Source organism: Electrona antarctica, assembly GCF_951216825.1.
Source record: "Electrona antarctica genome assembly, chromosome: 3".
Taxonomy (NCBI): Eukaryota; Metazoa; Chordata; class Actinopteri; order Myctophiformes; family Myctophidae; genus Electrona; species Electrona antarctica.
In genome coordinates this window covers 27,974,116-27,992,416 of record NC_136808.1, presented here as the reverse complement: position 1 = coordinate 27,992,416, position 18,301 = coordinate 27,974,116, and the positions used below count along the sequence as shown (strand labels likewise).

Below are 18,301 nucleotides of genomic sequence, written 5' to 3'. Positions count from 1 at the left end.
TTAACAGTTTATTTTATTGAGTTGTACTTGAAATGTACTGTAATTCTGCAAACTGTTAATCAATCAATCAATCAATCAATCAATCAATCAATCAATCAATCAATCAATCAATCAAAGTTAAAAAGCAGGAGCTAACAACTGCATTGAACTGTACTCTTAAAGTTTTCAGTACTCCCCATGAACATCAAGCATAAAGGGGTTGTAACAAGTGATATTTGTTAAAATAGTGTTGTTATATATAGCTCTATACACACACAGTCATTGCTATATAGGGTGTTTGTTGTTTGATTTAAAGCAGATTATACCCTATGTAGTTTTCTCTCTCCTGATTGGATATATTTGGTATCCCGACCTAAACAATTATTTTCTTTTTATTTAAGAGCTGGAGAGACAGATGGACCCTGTAGGCTACTGCAAACAAACACTCTATGACAGAAAAAACAAACAAAACATTTACACCCCCTTAATTGTTACTGTTTATATTTTCTAATTTGACAAACTAGACAAAAGTGTTTGTTTCTCACACAAACATGGTCTCTTTCATACTCATTTTACATCAGAATAACAAAATGAATCAGATTGACGCAGTCTTATGCTGGGGATCTCGCACAGTGCCAGCAAGTACAGAATGGATCCGTGTTGAGAATGAACATCACCTGCTTAGAGAGGAGAGTAGTATACTGATATCCCAGCTAAAGCCGCTAATTAGAAATGGATTGTCAAGCCTCGTTTCCAAGGAATGTGGGGGAGGAAACTGCCAGGATGTCTGGCAAGTCGGGGTTTCAGTCATTTTATATGGAGTTTTAATAACAGGCTGTTGCGTATAAAAATAACCAGAAATTGCCCCAGGACCCTAGTTTACATGAGTGAAGAAGACGGTCCCCTGCAGAAGAGGACACTGTCACAGGCATTGATGATTTTAACAATTGTCAATAATAATAATAATAATAATAATAATAATAATAATAATAGTACTACTACTACTACTACTACTACTACTACTACTACTACTACTACTAATAATAATAATAATAATAATAATAATAATAATAATAATAATAATAATAATAATAGCCTAGGTATGATAGGCTACACACAGCTGTATATAGGGTGTTAAGTAACTAGTAATAGCCCAAAACATGCCTTCTGAGACAAGTCACATATTTAAGGTAGACCGATTGCTTTCGTCATGGGGAAGAGACACTACTTTTATAGATGTGCATATTTGTTGATTGATTGATTGATTGATTGAAATATTTATTAACAGTTTGCAGAATTACAGTACATTTCAAGCACAAACTCAATACAAAGACTGTTAACTGTGAGTGGACGACCCAATTAAGCATTACACTTGTTTACAAGAGGGTCCACCATGTTCAATTCATCAAAACATTTAGAGACGTACAAATAGACACTTCTATATAGTCAAAGAACAGAACAGATCATGAATTCATCATAAAGGAGGTAAAAAGGGAAAAGAAACATATACAGTGAGGGGAAAAGGGGGGGCGGTGTCTTTAAATGTATTGATGAATTTAAGAATTTAATCAATCAACGTGTGTGTGTGCGCGCGCGTGTGTGTGTGTGTGTGTGTGTGTGTGTGTGTGTGTGTGTGTGTGTGTGTGTGTGTGTGTGTGTGTGTGTGTGTGTGTGTGCGCGCGTGTGTTTGTGTGTGTGTGTGTGTGTGTGTGAGAGAGAGAGAGAGAGAGAGAGAGAAGGGTTTTGCTGCTTTGCACTTTGGAAAAAGAGAAAATAAAAACAAGAGAACGCACATACGTCAAAGCCCGCTTCCACTTCTAGCTGCTGTGTCCTTGCTGCATGTGCAGCTGCTGTGTCCTAGCTGCATCCTTTGATTTACTGGCCGGAGTGGCCGCTAGAGTTTTAAGAATTATTGTAACTTTTAAATGACACAACGAGACGAGAGATAGAAAGAGAGAGAGGGAGGGAGAGAGAGAGAGAGGGGGGTTCAAGGACCAACTTTGCGGGATGGGGGTGTCCCGCAAACAAAGAAGCGACATATGACGCGTAACTGTTAAAAAGCTGCCACGTGACATGAGTGCATATTTTGCGTTTGATGTACAAATGCAGATGGGCGTGTTGTCTCGGCTTTTTACGCGCTATGTTCTCTTTACATGTTTGCGTTCTGTTGCGAAGTCCTCCCGCTTTGACGTATATTTGGTACAGCCCACCACAGCTCCTTTTGATCGCTCCTCCGCGTCGGAGCTGGAGCACAACATGTTGGAGAGTCCAGCGGTAACTTTTTAACATTTGTTCCTCTACAGCTCTCTCATATCGTGGCGGTTCAGGAAAGTCCGCAATTCCAGTCACGGTATGAGTTTAATTATGACACTCGCCTGTGTCCGCGTCGCTCTCTGATAACAGAGTTTATATTTCTGAGAGAGAGTGTGTATGAGAGAGAGAGAGAGAGAGAGAGAGTGTGTTAAAGAAGAAGAGAAGACGGACCGCGGAGAGAAGCGACAGAGAAAGAAAGAGGGGGTCCAAGATGCAGCAGCAGCAGCAGTCCGCCGCCGTGCTCTGTGGAGCCACGCTCTTCTTAACTTTGTTGCTGTGCGGAGAAGGTAAGATCTTTACCCCCACGTTGTTCCATGGAATTTGGAAGGCACACAGTAGTACTACATACACTCTCTTGGGTCTACGAAGACTCATTGCTTGAATAAAAACCATGGAGGTGCGTCATATGCATGTTTGGAATGGAACAGTGAGTGCGGAATCTCTCGGTTGTTTTGATTGATGTGTGTGTGTGTGGTGTCTACGATTTTCTCAGGCGAAATGTGCCAGCCAGCCCAGAAATGTTGCCATAGTTGGAGAATACCTGCACGACAGTTGTGGGAGAGAATGTACTTTGTCTTGTTTGAGTCTGACTGACAACACGTTAACTGTCAAATCACTCAACAAGCTCTGAATGGTCTTTGCAACTGAGCAAATACGATAAGGATATTGTAGATTTCAATCAAATGAGGATATTTTAAAATTTAAAACTTCGGGCAATTTCAGTTTTTCAGTTTTTCATATATTATAGGTCACAGTTGGCGTGGCTTTTAGCTTAATGGTGAGGGAGAGAGCGAGAGAGAGTGTGCATGTGTGTGTGTGTGTGTTGTGTTTACAGTTGGACCCTTGTCACTTGGAGGATGCCATGTGATAACTTGTATACATGTCATGTTTGGCTGTCCATAGCCTCATTTTCTATTCCCACGCCGCGGACCTCTAGTTTTAGGGAAAGTGACCCCCCTGCCCACCCCCACACACACACCCCCGTTTTCTTTCTTGCTATGTTTTCTCTAACACCTTGTATTTACAACATGTTGGAACAACTGCTGGAATGCAAGGACCTTAGTGAAGAGGGCCCCTCTAAAGAAACACCAGTGAAGCATCTCTCTCTCTCTCTCTCTCTCTTGCTGTCTATCGCTCTCTCTCTCCCAACCTCCACAATACACCCATATAGACTAGTGAAATACTTGTGTAATTGGCTGGTTGTGCCTTGTGCTGCTCTCCTTCCGATGGGGGCTACATAGCAGTAATTGTGACAGACTCCGTAAATGTCACCTGCATCCTGAGCCTGGCGCCAAAATGTCAGCCAGATAGGATTCAATATCTCATCAAAAACAAAAAGGCTCTCGGATCATCCAGGAACCTATTTTTAGTCGGCTCTTGTTGTCCTTCAAAGATATTGTAGGCCATACTTATCAACGTTGGCCCCCGTCCCCCCACCCCCTTTATCTCTAGGCTGGGGGGGTCACGCACGCAGGCTTTGATGCTAGACGTGTCCTATCATAAAGCAATTAGGTCTCCTGGGGCCCCGGCCGTAATCTTTCTCTGCCAAGTTATTGACTTGGTGTGCGTGTGTTTTTGATTTTTATTGCGGTTAGTGTTTCCATTCTTGCACATAAGAGGCACATTTTTCTGTATAGTGTTATGTGTAACATGATGTAGAATCTGGGAGAATAAAGAGGAATGGAGCGGTACATGGTTTTGATTTTCATATAGCTAGTCATAAGGATGTAAATCTTGCGTGGCGTAACAAAGGCCAGTCCCATCCGACAATAGCTGTGTGTGTGTGTGTGTGTGTGTGTGTGTGTGTGTGTGTGTGTGTGTGTGTGTGTGTGTGTGTGTGTGTGTGTGTGTGTGTGTGTGTGTGTGTGTGTGTGTGTGTGTGTGTGTGTGTGTGTGTGTGTGTGTGTGTGTGTGTGTGTGTGTGTGTGATGTCTTTGTGTCTCCAATGTGTGTCTGTGGTCAAGATGCCTTCTCAGCTAAGTCTCATGGTCTCACAGTAATGGGGCTCAGTTGGTCTAATGGGCACGTTGGAGAGTGTATTATGCTCTTTAATGATGTGCTCTGGGAATGGGGCCGGCCTTTATTGTACCGCTAATAAAATCAAGGCACCCTGCATTCATCCCTTAAGTCCCACTCATTTACAAATCAACTATTGATGAGGCCTACATTTTCTTGGAGTATAGGTGGGTGGGACGAGGAACTTAGGAAGGCATTCTGCTGTTGCTCTATAGTTCTGAGAGGCAGGACACTGAACCAGAGATGTGTCATCATCGTCCATCTGAGAAACGTGGAAAATATCCACGTGCTGCATTTGGATGTCGCCTTTATTAAATGTAGTATTGACAGTTGAAATAATGCACACAAGCATATTTCTAGAAGGAGTGACCAGAGATGGTCAATTAATTAGAGGGGGAGATGGGAAGCAAAACATGACAAATGCAGATGGGGAATAAGCGTTTGGAGAACACTGAGGTTAAGCTGAAACTGGGCTGTGAGTGATAAGGAGAGCGCTGTAGGAGGGCCATCCTGGGCTTGAGAGGGTCTTTTGTGTTCACTCGTTTGGGTCTCAGGTTGCTCTTGCTCTTTCTCCGTTGCCCTGGGTTCCCCTGAGCGGATTGATTAGTCCCCTGCCGCCATCCATCTCCGCCTGGGCAAAACACACGGACACGTCGGTGTGATGTTCGCCGAGCCCGCAGGCACGATTATAATTAGGCTCTTAATATGAAAATGTATGGTTATTGCAGCTAGCACATTTCATGAAGTTGTGTGTAATTATAATGCTATTAATAGCGTATAGAATAAATGTATTGCTGTATTAGTTTACCTGGGTGGATTATATCCATAACTAGCATTTTAGCTATGATACACAATGTCTGATGCACAGGCTATAATGTAGCAAAACAGAGGACCTAGGAATGAGTGAAGGACCATGTTAACTTGCTTTCGACTGTATGGTTGGTTGGCTGATTTTGTATTTTGTCTTTTTTATTTTGGTCAAACGCACGCTCTCTTTCTGCTTAGTGGAGGGGCCCAAAGGGAGAGGGAACACTTTAATAATGGATCTGAGACCAGCACTGCTGCGTGCTGCTGTTGCATAAGTGCATGTGATGTTTGCTGCCTAAATGTGGATAAGTGGGTGGTGGGTTTGTGCGTGTAACTATGAGGGTGCATGTGTTATATATTCTTTTCATTTGTATAACTGGAAAGCACTGATACACAAATGCGGGGAGCACATATGTTTTGTTTCTAGCTGATTCTATGCGTGACTGTGTGTGTGTGTGTGTGTGTGTGTGTGTGTGTGTGTGTGTGTGTGTGTGTGTGTGTGTGTGTGTGTGTGTGTGTGTGTGTGTGTGTGTGTGTGTGTGTGTGTGTGTGTGTGTGTGTGTGTGTGTGTGTGTGTGTGTGTGTGTGTGTGTGTGTGCGCTCGTCATGTACTGTGTGTGTGTGTGCGTCATGTACTGTATGTGTTATTGTGTTTCTGTTACTTATGAATGCTGTGTATCAGGTAGTTTTGTGTGTGTGTGTGTGTGTGTGTGTGTGTGCGTGCCCTCCCCTGGTCTAGCTGGTTAGGTCAGTGCATGTGCTAGTGCTAGGACTCTTGCTTTCACCTAAGGGGAGGGGGTGCGGCCACCTGATACCCCCTCTGCGCACCATGTGTCTCTGTTCAACGGATGGAATTGCACCTCCAAGGTAGCGGAGAGGTAACCTGTGATATTACTCAGTTTCCCACCCTACCCCCATCCCCACGCCACCACCACCATAACCACCCTCAAGGGCTTGACTTTTTTCTTCCTGATTTGGGAAGGTGGAGGCAGAGAATGGAGATAAACAAAAAGACATGCACAGTGCACACACAGAGCAGATGGCTGAGTGTGGTATGGATTTATGTCCGTCCGCCCTGCACATTTCCATAACTTGCCTCCAACACAGAGGCGCACAGCACCCCTGCAAGCACCCCATACATACGCCAAATCCAACCCCCACCCCACTCGCCGTCCTATTCCTACAACCTTCCCATAAATCACCTGGCTCTCTGTGCACCCCACCAGAGAAGAGCCTCAGACATGCTGTGCTGTGCTTGGGAGTGGGAGTGTCTGGTTTCGGAACACGATGCCATGGCATGTCCCCGGGGACCTGTTTCAATTAGGTTCTCACTTGCACTAATATATGTCACCGATGTTCCATGTTTTTTAGAGGACACAAGCAAACAAATGGCGCTCGGCCCCTAGTGGGGTCCATGCTCTCGGTACAGCGAAAGGGTTGGCATTGAAGAGGACATTTATTTGTTTCTGTCTACTTAGCGCTAATGCACTAATCCAACTTCCCCTGGGTTGTATAGATTATTGGGGGATCTGTAGGCTGTAATAAACTCAAACTGTGAGTTTGTGTGTGAGTGCGAAGGTCTCAATGGGGGGGTGCTGTAGAGGACATACAAGATAAGCCTGCGTAGAGGAGGGAAGTGGAGACTTGCTGACTGAACACAGCCCACAGGAGGCATAGTGGACAATGACATTGTGAAGGACATGTACTCAAACACAAATACAGTTAATACACGGTAACAGTTTTTTATTTCCTTCTTTTTTGGAGGCATTAGTGGATGCACCTCTCCCTTCTTTTTGGGTTGTTGTCGGCCTATGTTGTGCATGGCTCAATGGAGTGGAGTAGAGCCGGACCGGCCGGGTTATGATATTTGTGTTGTGTATGGTCTGGCTGATATCAGACATTATTTGTCTTTTTTTAAGTTTTCTTTTTAAATTTGGGAAATTGATTAGAAATGATTTAGCCCCTTTAGACTTTTTGACAAAATATCCGTCAAAACAGGTCTAGGATTCAGTCTCAGGATCGGCATCGGACCCAAAAGATCTGCCATCGGTTGGGCCTTAATCTGAAGTTTGACAAATCTAAGCCCTCGCTGCTCCCACTTTGTTTGTGAGCAAGGCATAAAGACATAAGGACTGTTACAATAGAAACACCTGTGTCTCTCTCTCTCTCTCTCATCTCTCCATCTCGACAGCCTTTCAGTCACACATCAGAATTGAACCACTTACAAATACTGTCATCATGGTAAGGCAGTTTTTCTTTGAAAACATCAAAACTATCTGTGTGCAGTGAATTATACTCCCAACATTGTGTTTTGCAAAGTGCCACAGGACAAGGAGGCGGTGGCATGTCGGTTCCTCACAGGCGGGGGCCACAGCCAGAGGGCCGTTATCGGCAGGAGAGCACAGTTTGCCCTCCGTTGTCTCTCTCCCGAGTGTCCCGACCCTCGCTCCCTCCTACTATCCATACAGTAGGAGTAGACACGAGATTGGGTGAGAGGTCAGGGTATAAATAACTCCCGAGGCAGACAGAAACAGACACAGGGCTCTTCGCGAACTGGACACAGCCCCGCACTGACTACGTCAAGGTCATTGGGGTGAGGCCATGTGTGCGCCTGTGCGCTCTCTGTTGCAACGCCCCCGCACACTTCTCCTTGCTTCCTGAGAAGACACGCAAGGAAAGAGGGAGAAAGAGTCGTTTTCCCCCCTTTCACTGTTGTGAGGACTGTATGGTTATATACTGCTTATTGCCATTGCTTTATCGTTCTGCCAGCCATGAATGACTACAGTAGATGAGCGCACGCATGCACGCAGCCATGCACACACTATTCTTTATCTTTTTCTTAATAATGCTGGTTGAAGTAATGTTGTTGTATTTATGTTTTGTGTGTGTGTGAAATATATATATATGTGCCGGTCGGTGGCACATATAATTAATCATTAATTAATTAATTGATTGATTTTAATAAATCTTTCGATTAATCGTGGCATTCTCCAAAATCTTTAAAAATCTAAAATCTCATCTACATCACCTGTCCTGCCCTCTCTCTACATCACCTGTCCTCAGCCCTCTCCCACTCCTCTACTTCAGAGGTTCCCAACCACTGGTACAGAAAAAAGTGGAACAATTCAACAATACAATCAAAACAAAGTGCACACGCACACGCACACACACACTCTGATGAAGACCACAAGATGGTAGTGTGTGAACCGATAGAGGAGGTCCACTGGATAATGGAGAAAATGTGCTCATCTTTTTCATAACAGGGTTCTTTATAGTCAGAGTTAGCTCAAGGACAGTCACACAACATGCACAACACACACTCACATGGGCAGTGTGTTCCCCGCAGGCCTTGCATGATCTCAGAGAGCTTTGCCCCTTCTAGAGTGACACCTCTCACTTTTGTCTCATCCAACGTCGGCGAGCGGTGATGTCACCCTCGAGTGTGAGAGCTGAAACTCTATGCTGGACACAGCACAATGGCTGTTGAGAGCTAATGTGTGTTGCCTCGCAGCGAGTTGCACTTGTTGTTTTCGCAGTAGTAGTGTGTGAAGTACCTGTGTAATTAACACCGTGTTCACGCATTGGCTCTGTAGTTACACCCCACCCCACTCTCTTACTCAGCCGTCTTTTCGTTTGCTTGCAGGTCTTTCATTTCTATACATGTATCACTCATGCTCTTACCCCGCAAATCACACAAATCAGGTAGTTTTAGGAGGAGAGCAATGGTGGTGTTGGGTGGGGTAAGAGTTCCCTTTTGTTAAACAAACAGCTTAAAGTGGAGGCCTCATTGAAGGCTTGGACTGGATGATGGGGGTGGTGGTGGTGGCGGCTGAAAGCGCTGCACTCCCTCTAATGAACTTGAGAGTCCCATAGAAGCATGGGGTGGGGGCTCTTTTCATGGAAGGCAGGGACCACAAAGTGTCAAAACAAGCCCAGCCCCTCACTGCTCGCTGGGGCTAAACGCCGCCTTTTGACTCTGCGGAGCGTGGAGTGCCTGAAGGGGACGCTGACGGGAGAAAGGCAGGGGGAGGTGCCGATTCACTTCTTAAAACAATGGCCTCTTAAGCTTAAGCAGGCAGCCCCCCCAACACCTCGCCTCCTCTTTTTCCCTCTTTAGCTCTTCCACCAAACACCAACCCTCTCCCCTAAAACCCCCCCATCATGTATTGCCCACTACATCCAATTAGAACCTACTATCTCACATGAGTTTGAAAGGCCCATGCATTTCAAGGGGGTGCCTCAAATGGGAGGCTGTGTGTGTGTGTTTGTGTGGTGCCAGACTCCAGAAAAGAATTGTCTTAGTATTCAGAGGAGAGTCCAGTTTAGGCTCCTCAGCAGCACTCAATCTGTCACTGAGGACCTCTGTACTGCCTCATCCTCTCCGTTCGCCATGGTTTTTTCGTCCTTCTCTATCCCTCTTTTTAAACACACCCCTACTCCTCACCGATCCCCCCCCCACTTGGCCAAAACTCTACCCACATGTATGTGACCCCCTAGAAGATTCTCTCTCTCTCTCTCTCTCTCTCTCTCTCTCTCTCTCTCCTCTCAACCCCCAGCTGCAGCCACCGACCGGCAGCCCCCGTCCGCTTGTGTAACCACAGATGAAGAGTGGCAATTAGTCCATCCCGGCGATTATGGTGGCTGATTAAAGAGGCAGCCTCCTCCACCGGCAGCTATGTGTAATACTTTGACACCTACTCACTTGTTTCATAAAGTCACCCCCACAGTTCCACTTCCACAGTGGTCGATAAGATGCACACCCCCACCCAGACTCTCGGCTCTTCGGCTGGCTGAATAAACGGTTTATGCGTTGCAGTGGTGTGGAGTTGTAATACAGACAACTTGATGCTGTAAATTTGTTCAGTGACTCACTTTAGAGATCGGAGGACAGTAGCCTGGAGTTGGCCTGACGAAGGCTATGTCAGGACTTCTTTGAGGTGTGCACATACAATCGCACTCACTCACTAAATGGCATTTTGGCTGGCCAGCTTTCATCTGCGATTCAATCGTCCTCTCAATTTGCCACGCTATCTCTGAAGTGAGTGTGCCGTGTCTTCGTTTGCCAAAATAACCCCACAGCAGTCCTGCATCAGTTGACCCCTGTACTCGTGCCAAGCAGCACTGCAGCACAAACAAAAGCTGCATTGTTTTTTCCGTGGGGGGATCTTTGGAACGGATGTTTATCCACACAAGGCTGTATTCAGAAGACCCCAGTCTGTCTCGCTTAACCTCAGAATGCCCTGTCACCATCCCACATACATAAATGGACCGTACCCTCAGGTTACATATTAGAGTACACACAAATACTACAAATTTAGATTGGGCCTCAAATTCCAGCCTTTTGGCCTTCCAGCCTTATCCAGAGTGACTTGTCTAATTGGATGTGGGTGCATAGCTGCGAGGATAGCATACATTTGTCCCTCTGCAAAATGTAATCAATATTAAAGATGGGAAGCATTAGAAGCAAGGATAAGAAGAGAGTAGTCTTGGAGTGTAAGTCATATGGACGGAGGTTTTAGTGGCACTGCCTACGGATGTGCTGTACTAAATGATCCCTGAGGACACAAACTAAATCACTTCATGCCTTGAGGGGAACTTAGAGGAGAAATAACAACAACACCAGTCTCTTAACGCAACTAGAGGGACCATCTGCTAGACACGACAGAACTGACTGGGACATTGCATGAACAATTTTCTGCTGAAAGTTGGCTCTAATTGGGTCACCAAAAGTGGCTCTTGTTCCTGCATGGTATGATGCATAGGGTTTCTATTCTGAGGAGTATCCCCTTCGGTTGTTATCGCAAATTCAGCTGCTATGTGCTGTTTGTCTGGGGAAAGTCATCTGGCCCTGTCTTTGTTTAACGGGCGTTAATTCGACACAAACCACTCTGAAATCCCAGGTATAATGCCTGCTGCCTATCTTGCATTGCCTAGTATCACAGAGGTGAAATGCACTGTGGATCAGAGTCCAGGATCACAAATAGTCCTCATCTTCCTTTAGCACACTGCAATACTCCAAAAGCTCAGGAATGATACCAAATGGTTGTTCTTGAAGGCCAGTTTCCGTTCCTCTGTGAGTAATGTGTATTAATGGCTGTTAACTGGGAGGCCTCGGCCCTTGTGTGTCTGTTCACTGTCATTGTCACACATGGCAGGGACGCCACATGCTCATATGGGTTAATTGCTTTCCTGGAAGCCCGCGGAGACGGGCCCTGCGAATGGCCAACCGCTGTGGAACAGACAAGGGGGCTCTGCTCTGGGAGTTTCCTAAATCTAATCCAGACAATATGCCTGAGCTTCTGGCTTTTATTTAAGGAGAGAGGCCAAAGGTAGATCATAGGACAGTGTGACATATGGATCAGAAATCAAGCTAACCAGAAGTTATCTGGGTGAATTTAATGCATAGGCTGGTCACGGTGCAAGGTTTGTTTGTTTTTTGTCCTGATGGAAATCCGTGGCTTGATACATTTCATGCACGGATGGAAGAACAATGGAGATGGCTCCAGTTACAGTAATTGTACTTTGCTATGTTGGTGCTGTATCTGATACTAACTCATCAGTTGTGAGGGGACGAGGGATGAGGGGGCCATGTAGCGTTGTTGTTAGTGTTGATCAGACCCAGAAGGTTGGTGCTGTTCAGAGATCCTGTCCAGGTGTTGGCCTGGGAGGGGGTTGGGTATCTGGGACAAGGCCTAATCGGAAGCAGGCATCGGACATATAGCCCTGCAGGGCCTAAGCAGAATTAAATCAGAATGGGGAACAATGAGTGGAATATTCCTCTACTGATTTCCTGGTTGGTGCCCATCTGTCCAAACTGTTTTCATTTCTTTCGCACTTGCTTTAACGGGAAAAATATACGACTTACACAGCCACCATGTTTGAAGTTCAGCCCAGTTGAGATCATTAAAGGTCTGGAATGGAGGCTGCATGGGGGCTACCGGAGAGTGTCTTGGGCTAATAAGATGTGTTGTAGTGCATGGGGGCTACCGGAGAGGGTCTTGGGCTAATAAGATGTGTTGTAGTATATGCATCAATCATATGACCTCGCCATTCTTGCTGTATATACAGTACTTCCATCTTATCTCCCAGCTCTACCTTAACTGTGGCTTATATGCTTGAGATTTAGGTCGGGGGCTGTGGGGATGTTCAGGAAGACGGGTAATTGCTTGAAGCAAAGATGAATGCATCTTTAGAGCCGTGGCCTCGTTGCAAGGTCATATTATCTACAGCACCGAGCCCGATAGGTGAACTGGCTAGGCACTGAACTTGATTAACACAGACCGTCTCCTATGTGTATGCCTCGCAGATAGAGCTCTTCCACAGGCATGCCTTCAGACAATGTCAGCCAGTGGTCTCTCGCTCCCTCCCTCTCTCTCTCACTCTGAATGCCTGCCTGCAGGCTGCTTTAGACGCCAGATTGATTGTTGCAACCTTGGCAGACAAAGGGGAGGCAGGGACACACTTTAGAAGGGAACTTCATAATACACAAGTGCTCCTGAAATGGTTCATTTAATGGGGACGCTGTCGCTGTGTGGGCTCACTTGCTCATAGTGAAGCAGGCAGCAAGCTAATAGCATGTTTCAAGGCTTTTTACGCATGCCACCCTCCCTGTTACTCAATAGAGAAGCGTTGGCTTCATGTCCATTAGGCTTGCCCCTGAAAGACTATTCATTTCATATAGTCAGTCAATTGACCCCTCATTCAACTCAATCTTCTTTTTGCCTGTTGATTTCTTATAATCTCAACATATTGTTGGTTACTAGCTCTGGGGTCACGCCGGTCACCTACTTCTAAGTGAGTCTATCTGTAAGTAGACTGTAGACTTAAAAATAAAATATAAATGGCCCGGAAGGTTAGCTCAACCCCTGAGCCTGACGGCCTTTGCCGTGTGTCACTCCCCATCTCTCTCCCCCTTTCCTGTCTGACTACTGTTAAATAAAGGCATAAAAAGCCCCCAAAAACAAATCTTTAAAAAAAAAATATATATATATATATATAAAGAAATATGTAACGGTTCCCATCATGCATCACACGGGTACCACTCACATGCTTCGACTGGGTGCACACTTTAAAGGTGTCCCTATATGTTGTCTTCATTTATCCCAGGGGGGGGGGGGTGTGTGTGTGAGAGATTGTGTGTGACAGGTGGCAGTGCAGGGCTCAGACCAGTTGCCAGCTAGCCATAGTGGCAGGCCGAATACAGGGACTCCGCTGGCGCCTCCAGTCAGATATGTGGCCCTGGCTGCATGCCATACACACATGCACACGCTTGCATGAACACACGCACACACTCGGCTTTCTCAACAGCTTCTTTCCCTGGCTTTTCTTTTTTTCCCTCTGCTCACTACTGCCACCACTGAAGCTGGCACCGCTGGTTGTGCTCTGGTCCCCCAAGGGCTAAGGTAGAGACACTCATCAGGCTGAGTGGTGCCAGTGCCTGGGTATAATTGGATTTAGTGTTGGCACGCTGCCCCCCCTCCTCTCTCAGCCGGATGGCATTGATTTATGAGCCGGGGCCTGGGGTATACTCTGCTGTATGTAACCACTGAGCTGAGCTCCTTCAAGAGCCTCGGTCTCAAAGCCTTGGGACCCCCGCCCCCACCCGCGTTCTTGCCCTGTACACGTCCGATCTAATAATGGCCAGTAAAATCAATTGGTGCTATACAGTTAGACTTATTGGAACAGGTGAGCTGATATGAAAAGGAGGTTGGTCGGACCGCGCGGCTCTCACACCGTTTTGTACTACGGGGTGCTAGATGTTTCTGTTGGGAGTGCTGAGTGGAGATGACAACGGCTGCTACATTTTCTGATGCAGGGAGTGTTGGTATGATCAGCGTTCCACTGATCAGTTGGCCGTGGAGCGGAGAATGATGGATTGCATATACTGTAATATGACTTCCTGTAATACTACCCGTCCCAAACCCACCCCGTATCCCTCGCCAAGCCCCTTGTACCCATCTCCATCTCATGCGTAAGGTGTAAGAACGCTCTGTCCTCGCGTCTGGTGTTTTTTGAACCGACGGTTATTCTTGGTGTAACACACTTACTGTATACAACTGCCCCACTCCCCCTTGCCCCGCCCCCCATGTTGTCAGCACTCCAAACACAAGCTACCCGGTCACTCAGGCAAGCAGAGAGCGGCCCTGGAATGCAAACACATTCTCCCCTTTACCCTTGAACTGTTGTTGACCTTAAGCCCAAGTTAAACGTAGTGGCACGCGGGTGTTGCACACCAAAAACCTGCAGATCTACAAGCTGACACGCCACAGTGTGAGCCACAGTGTGAGCCACGATGTGAGCCACGATGTGAGCCACGATGTGAGCCACGGTGTGAGCCACGATGTGAGCCACGGTGTGAGCCACGGTGTGAGCCACGATGTGAGCCACGATGTGAGCCACGGTGTGAGCCACGGTGTGAGCCACGGTGTGAGCCATGGTGTGAGCCATGGTGTGAGCCACGATGTGAGCCACGATGTGAGCCACGGTGTGAGCCACGGTGTGAGCCACGATGTGAGCCACGGTGTGAGCCACGGTGTGAGCCACGGTGTGAGCCACGGTGTGAGCCACGGTGTGAGCCACGATGTGAGCCACGATGTGAGCCACGATGTGAGCCACGATGTGAGCCACGGTGTGAGCCACGGTGTGAGCCACGGTGTGAGCCACGATGTGAGCCACGGTGTGAGCCACGGTGTGAGCCACGGTGTGAGCCACGGTGTGAGCCACGATGTGAGCCACGATGTGAGCCACGGTGTGAGCCACGGTGTGAGCCACGGTGTGAGCCACGGTGTGAGCCACGGTGTGAGCCACGGTGTGAGCCACGGTGCCACGGTGTGAGCCACGGTGCCACGGTGTGAGCCACGGTGTGAGCCACGGTGTGAGCCACGGTGCCACGGTGTGAGCCACGGTGCCACGGTGTGAGCCACGGTGTGAGCCACGGTGTGAGCCACGGTGTGAGCCACGGTGCCACGGTGTGAGCCACGGTGCCACGGTGTGAGCCACGGTGTGAGCCACGATGTGAGCCACGATGTGAGCCACGGTGTGAGCCATGGTGTGAGCCACAATGTGAGCCATGGTGTGAGCCACGTTGCCTGTAGCTCACCTCAAATGTATCTCTCTACTAAACTGCAGTTTACTCTGAAGAGAGTTTTCCTAGCCATTGAAGAGAGTTTTCCTAACCATTGAAGAGAGTTTTCCTAGCCATTTCTCATGTTTTAATCAGATCTCCTTTTTTTGTTGGCAAACATAATTGACCACACAGAAATAAAGTAAGGATTTATTAATTCAAATAAATCCCGAATTTGGAGCTTTAATCAAAATCACACCTGTGTGAAGTGAGGGGCGCTCTTACAACATATATGATATGATATATGATGATATATGATGTAAATAGTGCATTTAAATAGCGCCTTTATCCAAGGCGCTTTACATAGATTGTGCATTACATTCACACACACATTCATACACCGATGGTGGCAGTAACCAAGGAACCAACCAGTACATCAGGAGCAATTAGGGGTTCAGTGTCTTGCTCAAGGACACTTCGACACTAACTCTGGGGGAGCCCGGGTTCGAACTGGCAACCTTGCCGTTACCATCCGGCCACTCTACCCCTGAGACACTGCCGCCCTTTAGGTGATGAACATGATTGACTGTTCTGTCCACACAGAGGCATAAAGTAAGGATTTATTAATTAATGTAATAATGACAATTTATTATAACAATGTTTGATTCCCCTCAAAAAGTCCCCCTTTTCACAATGATCATGTAAGATGACAACTGAATTTATGTGATTGGTTAGCCGATTTGCTCGTCTACATATGACGTAAAGTTTCCCTTCATTGTCAATGGCGTTTAATGTTTTAATGTTTAATTTACGTCTTATTTGGCGGACATTTTACCTAATTTCTCCTTTCATTGTCAATGGCAAATATTGAGCCGTGTGGGGACAACATTTAGCGGACATTTGACCTAGTTTCCCCATTCATTGTCAATGGCAAATAATGAGACGTGTGGGGTCAAAAGCCGTATCAAAAAGGGAATTCAATTCGATAACATGCATTGTCAAAACTCAAAACACAACAGTTCTCATGACTGGTGTGCTACCAAGTACCAACTAGCTAACTAACTAACCCCGCCTGAGAGATACCAGTCGCAGAGACCTACTGGAGCCGTGCACTGTCTGGGAGTCACATCACATGACTTTGGGGAAAACCATGGAGAGATTGATAGCTTTGAGATGATGTCGAGGGGACATCGGCCTCGACCTCGTGCTGCCGCTGTTCCGTTGGAGAGCTCAGGGTTGCGTGTGTGCTAAACAAAACTACCATTCACTGTGGGACCACATGGCATGCACGACCGCTGACGGTGACAAAACGCACACCCGGCAGCGTGCACATAAGTTGCATGACTATATGCACTATATTTTGGTCGTAACTTTATGATAAAAATCACACCCGTGTGAAGTGAGGGGCACTTATCATCATATACATCATCTCATTCTGGCCATTCACAATTTACGTCTTCACTTTTCTGTCCTCACTTTTTATCCTCGAGTCCTTTTTTTCTCACTTGTGGCATCCTCAATTCACCAGGGGCGCTCTCATCAACTTTTCTGCCCTCACATTTATCTTCAATATGTACTTTGCTCAGCCAATCAAATCATCACTATGGGGTGATCAGCTAATCACAAGCCAATGCTTGTCTTCACACAGACCCAGAAAGCTGGGCATAGGAGGGGCTAGCGCCCCTCAAAAACACTCCCCATCTCTCTCCCCCTTTCCTGTCTGTCTAGTACTGTCACTGTCAATAAAGGCATAAAAAGCCCCCCCAAAAAAACCCAACATAATCAGCAACATAATCAGCATCCATTTTATAGTGTTCTAGTTTCAATTTGTCTGCTCATTTTTTCGTGTCATCTCTTCCAATTTCACTTACATCCTTGAGCCTGTCGAGATAAAATCCCCACCTGAAAATGCAGTTCAGCTTATACGAAAGAGCTGGAGAGACGGAGAAGACCCCTGTTGCTGAACAAACACTCTATAGCAGTGATTACTATATCTGAATATAGAGAGCTATTTACACTTAACCCATGAAATATCACTTAACCTACCTTTTTATAAAGTTAAGTAAAACGTGAAAAAAAGTAAAATAATTATTAACTGCATTAACATACATTTAACAACACATCCTTGACATTAATCGTTTGGTTGAGCATTGTATATTGTCTGTGTATAATGTACTGCAGTCTGTTCTCTGAATGTAATGAAATGTCGGAATAATAAGAGTTAGGGCTGTCACGATTACACATTTAGGTTGACGATTAATTGTCAAATAATTGCGATTAACGATTTAATTGTGCTATTGGCATTGAGCATTGGAACATATCAATAAAAAAAAAATAATAATAATAAACAATTACGATACTTTATGTAAAATGTTTTGGGAAATAGCTGACGTGACGTGTTGTAAGCTTGTAGTTCAGCTATTTCTTCTGTTCTTGGAAAATGTTTGAATATGTATGAATATTTTATGATTATGACGATTATGCGAAATAATGATCATGTCAAATAATTGTGATTTGACAATTTTGCAATAATTGTGACAAGCCTAATAAGAGTCCTGTATGTCCATGTATATTGTTATTAGCCTTGTCAAATGTTTCTTTGTTGTTGGGTTGTCGCAGCACTACTGTCGATGCCAATACCTTGTCTGAACTACACACTCGGCAGCCAAGTGATTCTGAATCTGATGTCGAACTCTATCAGCTGGGCTGCAGTGCAAACAGCAGATGACATGTTTTCCCAGGCTGTTGGTTTGAATGAGGGCTTGAATCAAGCCATTCAGATCTGATTAATGATCCCTATGATCTGCATTGATGTTAATGCACTGATGTGACAATCTGCATATAGCCTGTGCTGCTCTCTAGCTTCTGGTGAGCTCAGAATCTTCTGCTTAATTTATTTTCCCATCTTTTTTTTTTATTGGACACAATTGTGAACAATAGCCAAGTCAAGTCATATAATATGTCCATTGTTGGCCAATCATGCACACAGTGAGATACAACAGAAGATCTTCAAGCTCACAACGCAGCACGATGCATTTTGAGCTTGTAGAGTGCCTATTTTTGGCAGGCGACACCGTTGTACGATGAAGTATGACTATGAATCAGGCTTTAGATCTGAGCCAC

The 18,301-nt window shown here is 45.9% G+C and overlaps 1 protein-coding gene across 3 annotated transcripts in view; it reads left to right on the top strand.

The window, feature by feature from the left end:
• The first annotated feature begins 2,224 nt into the window (after positions 1–2,224).
• lrp4 (low density lipoprotein receptor-related protein 4) overlaps positions 2,225–18,301 on the top strand; it is a 117,775-nt gene continuing 101,698 nt past the window's right edge. For all 3 annotated transcript variants that reach the window (XM_079496607.1, XM_079496606.1, XM_079496608.1), the window contains exon 1: positions 2,225–2,579. In XM_079496607.1, coding sequence (XP_079352733.1) covers positions 2,504–2,579 — 76 coding nt within the window. In that variant the 5' untranslated portion in view covers positions 2,225–2,503. The remainder of the gene's footprint in view (positions 2,580–18,301) is intronic.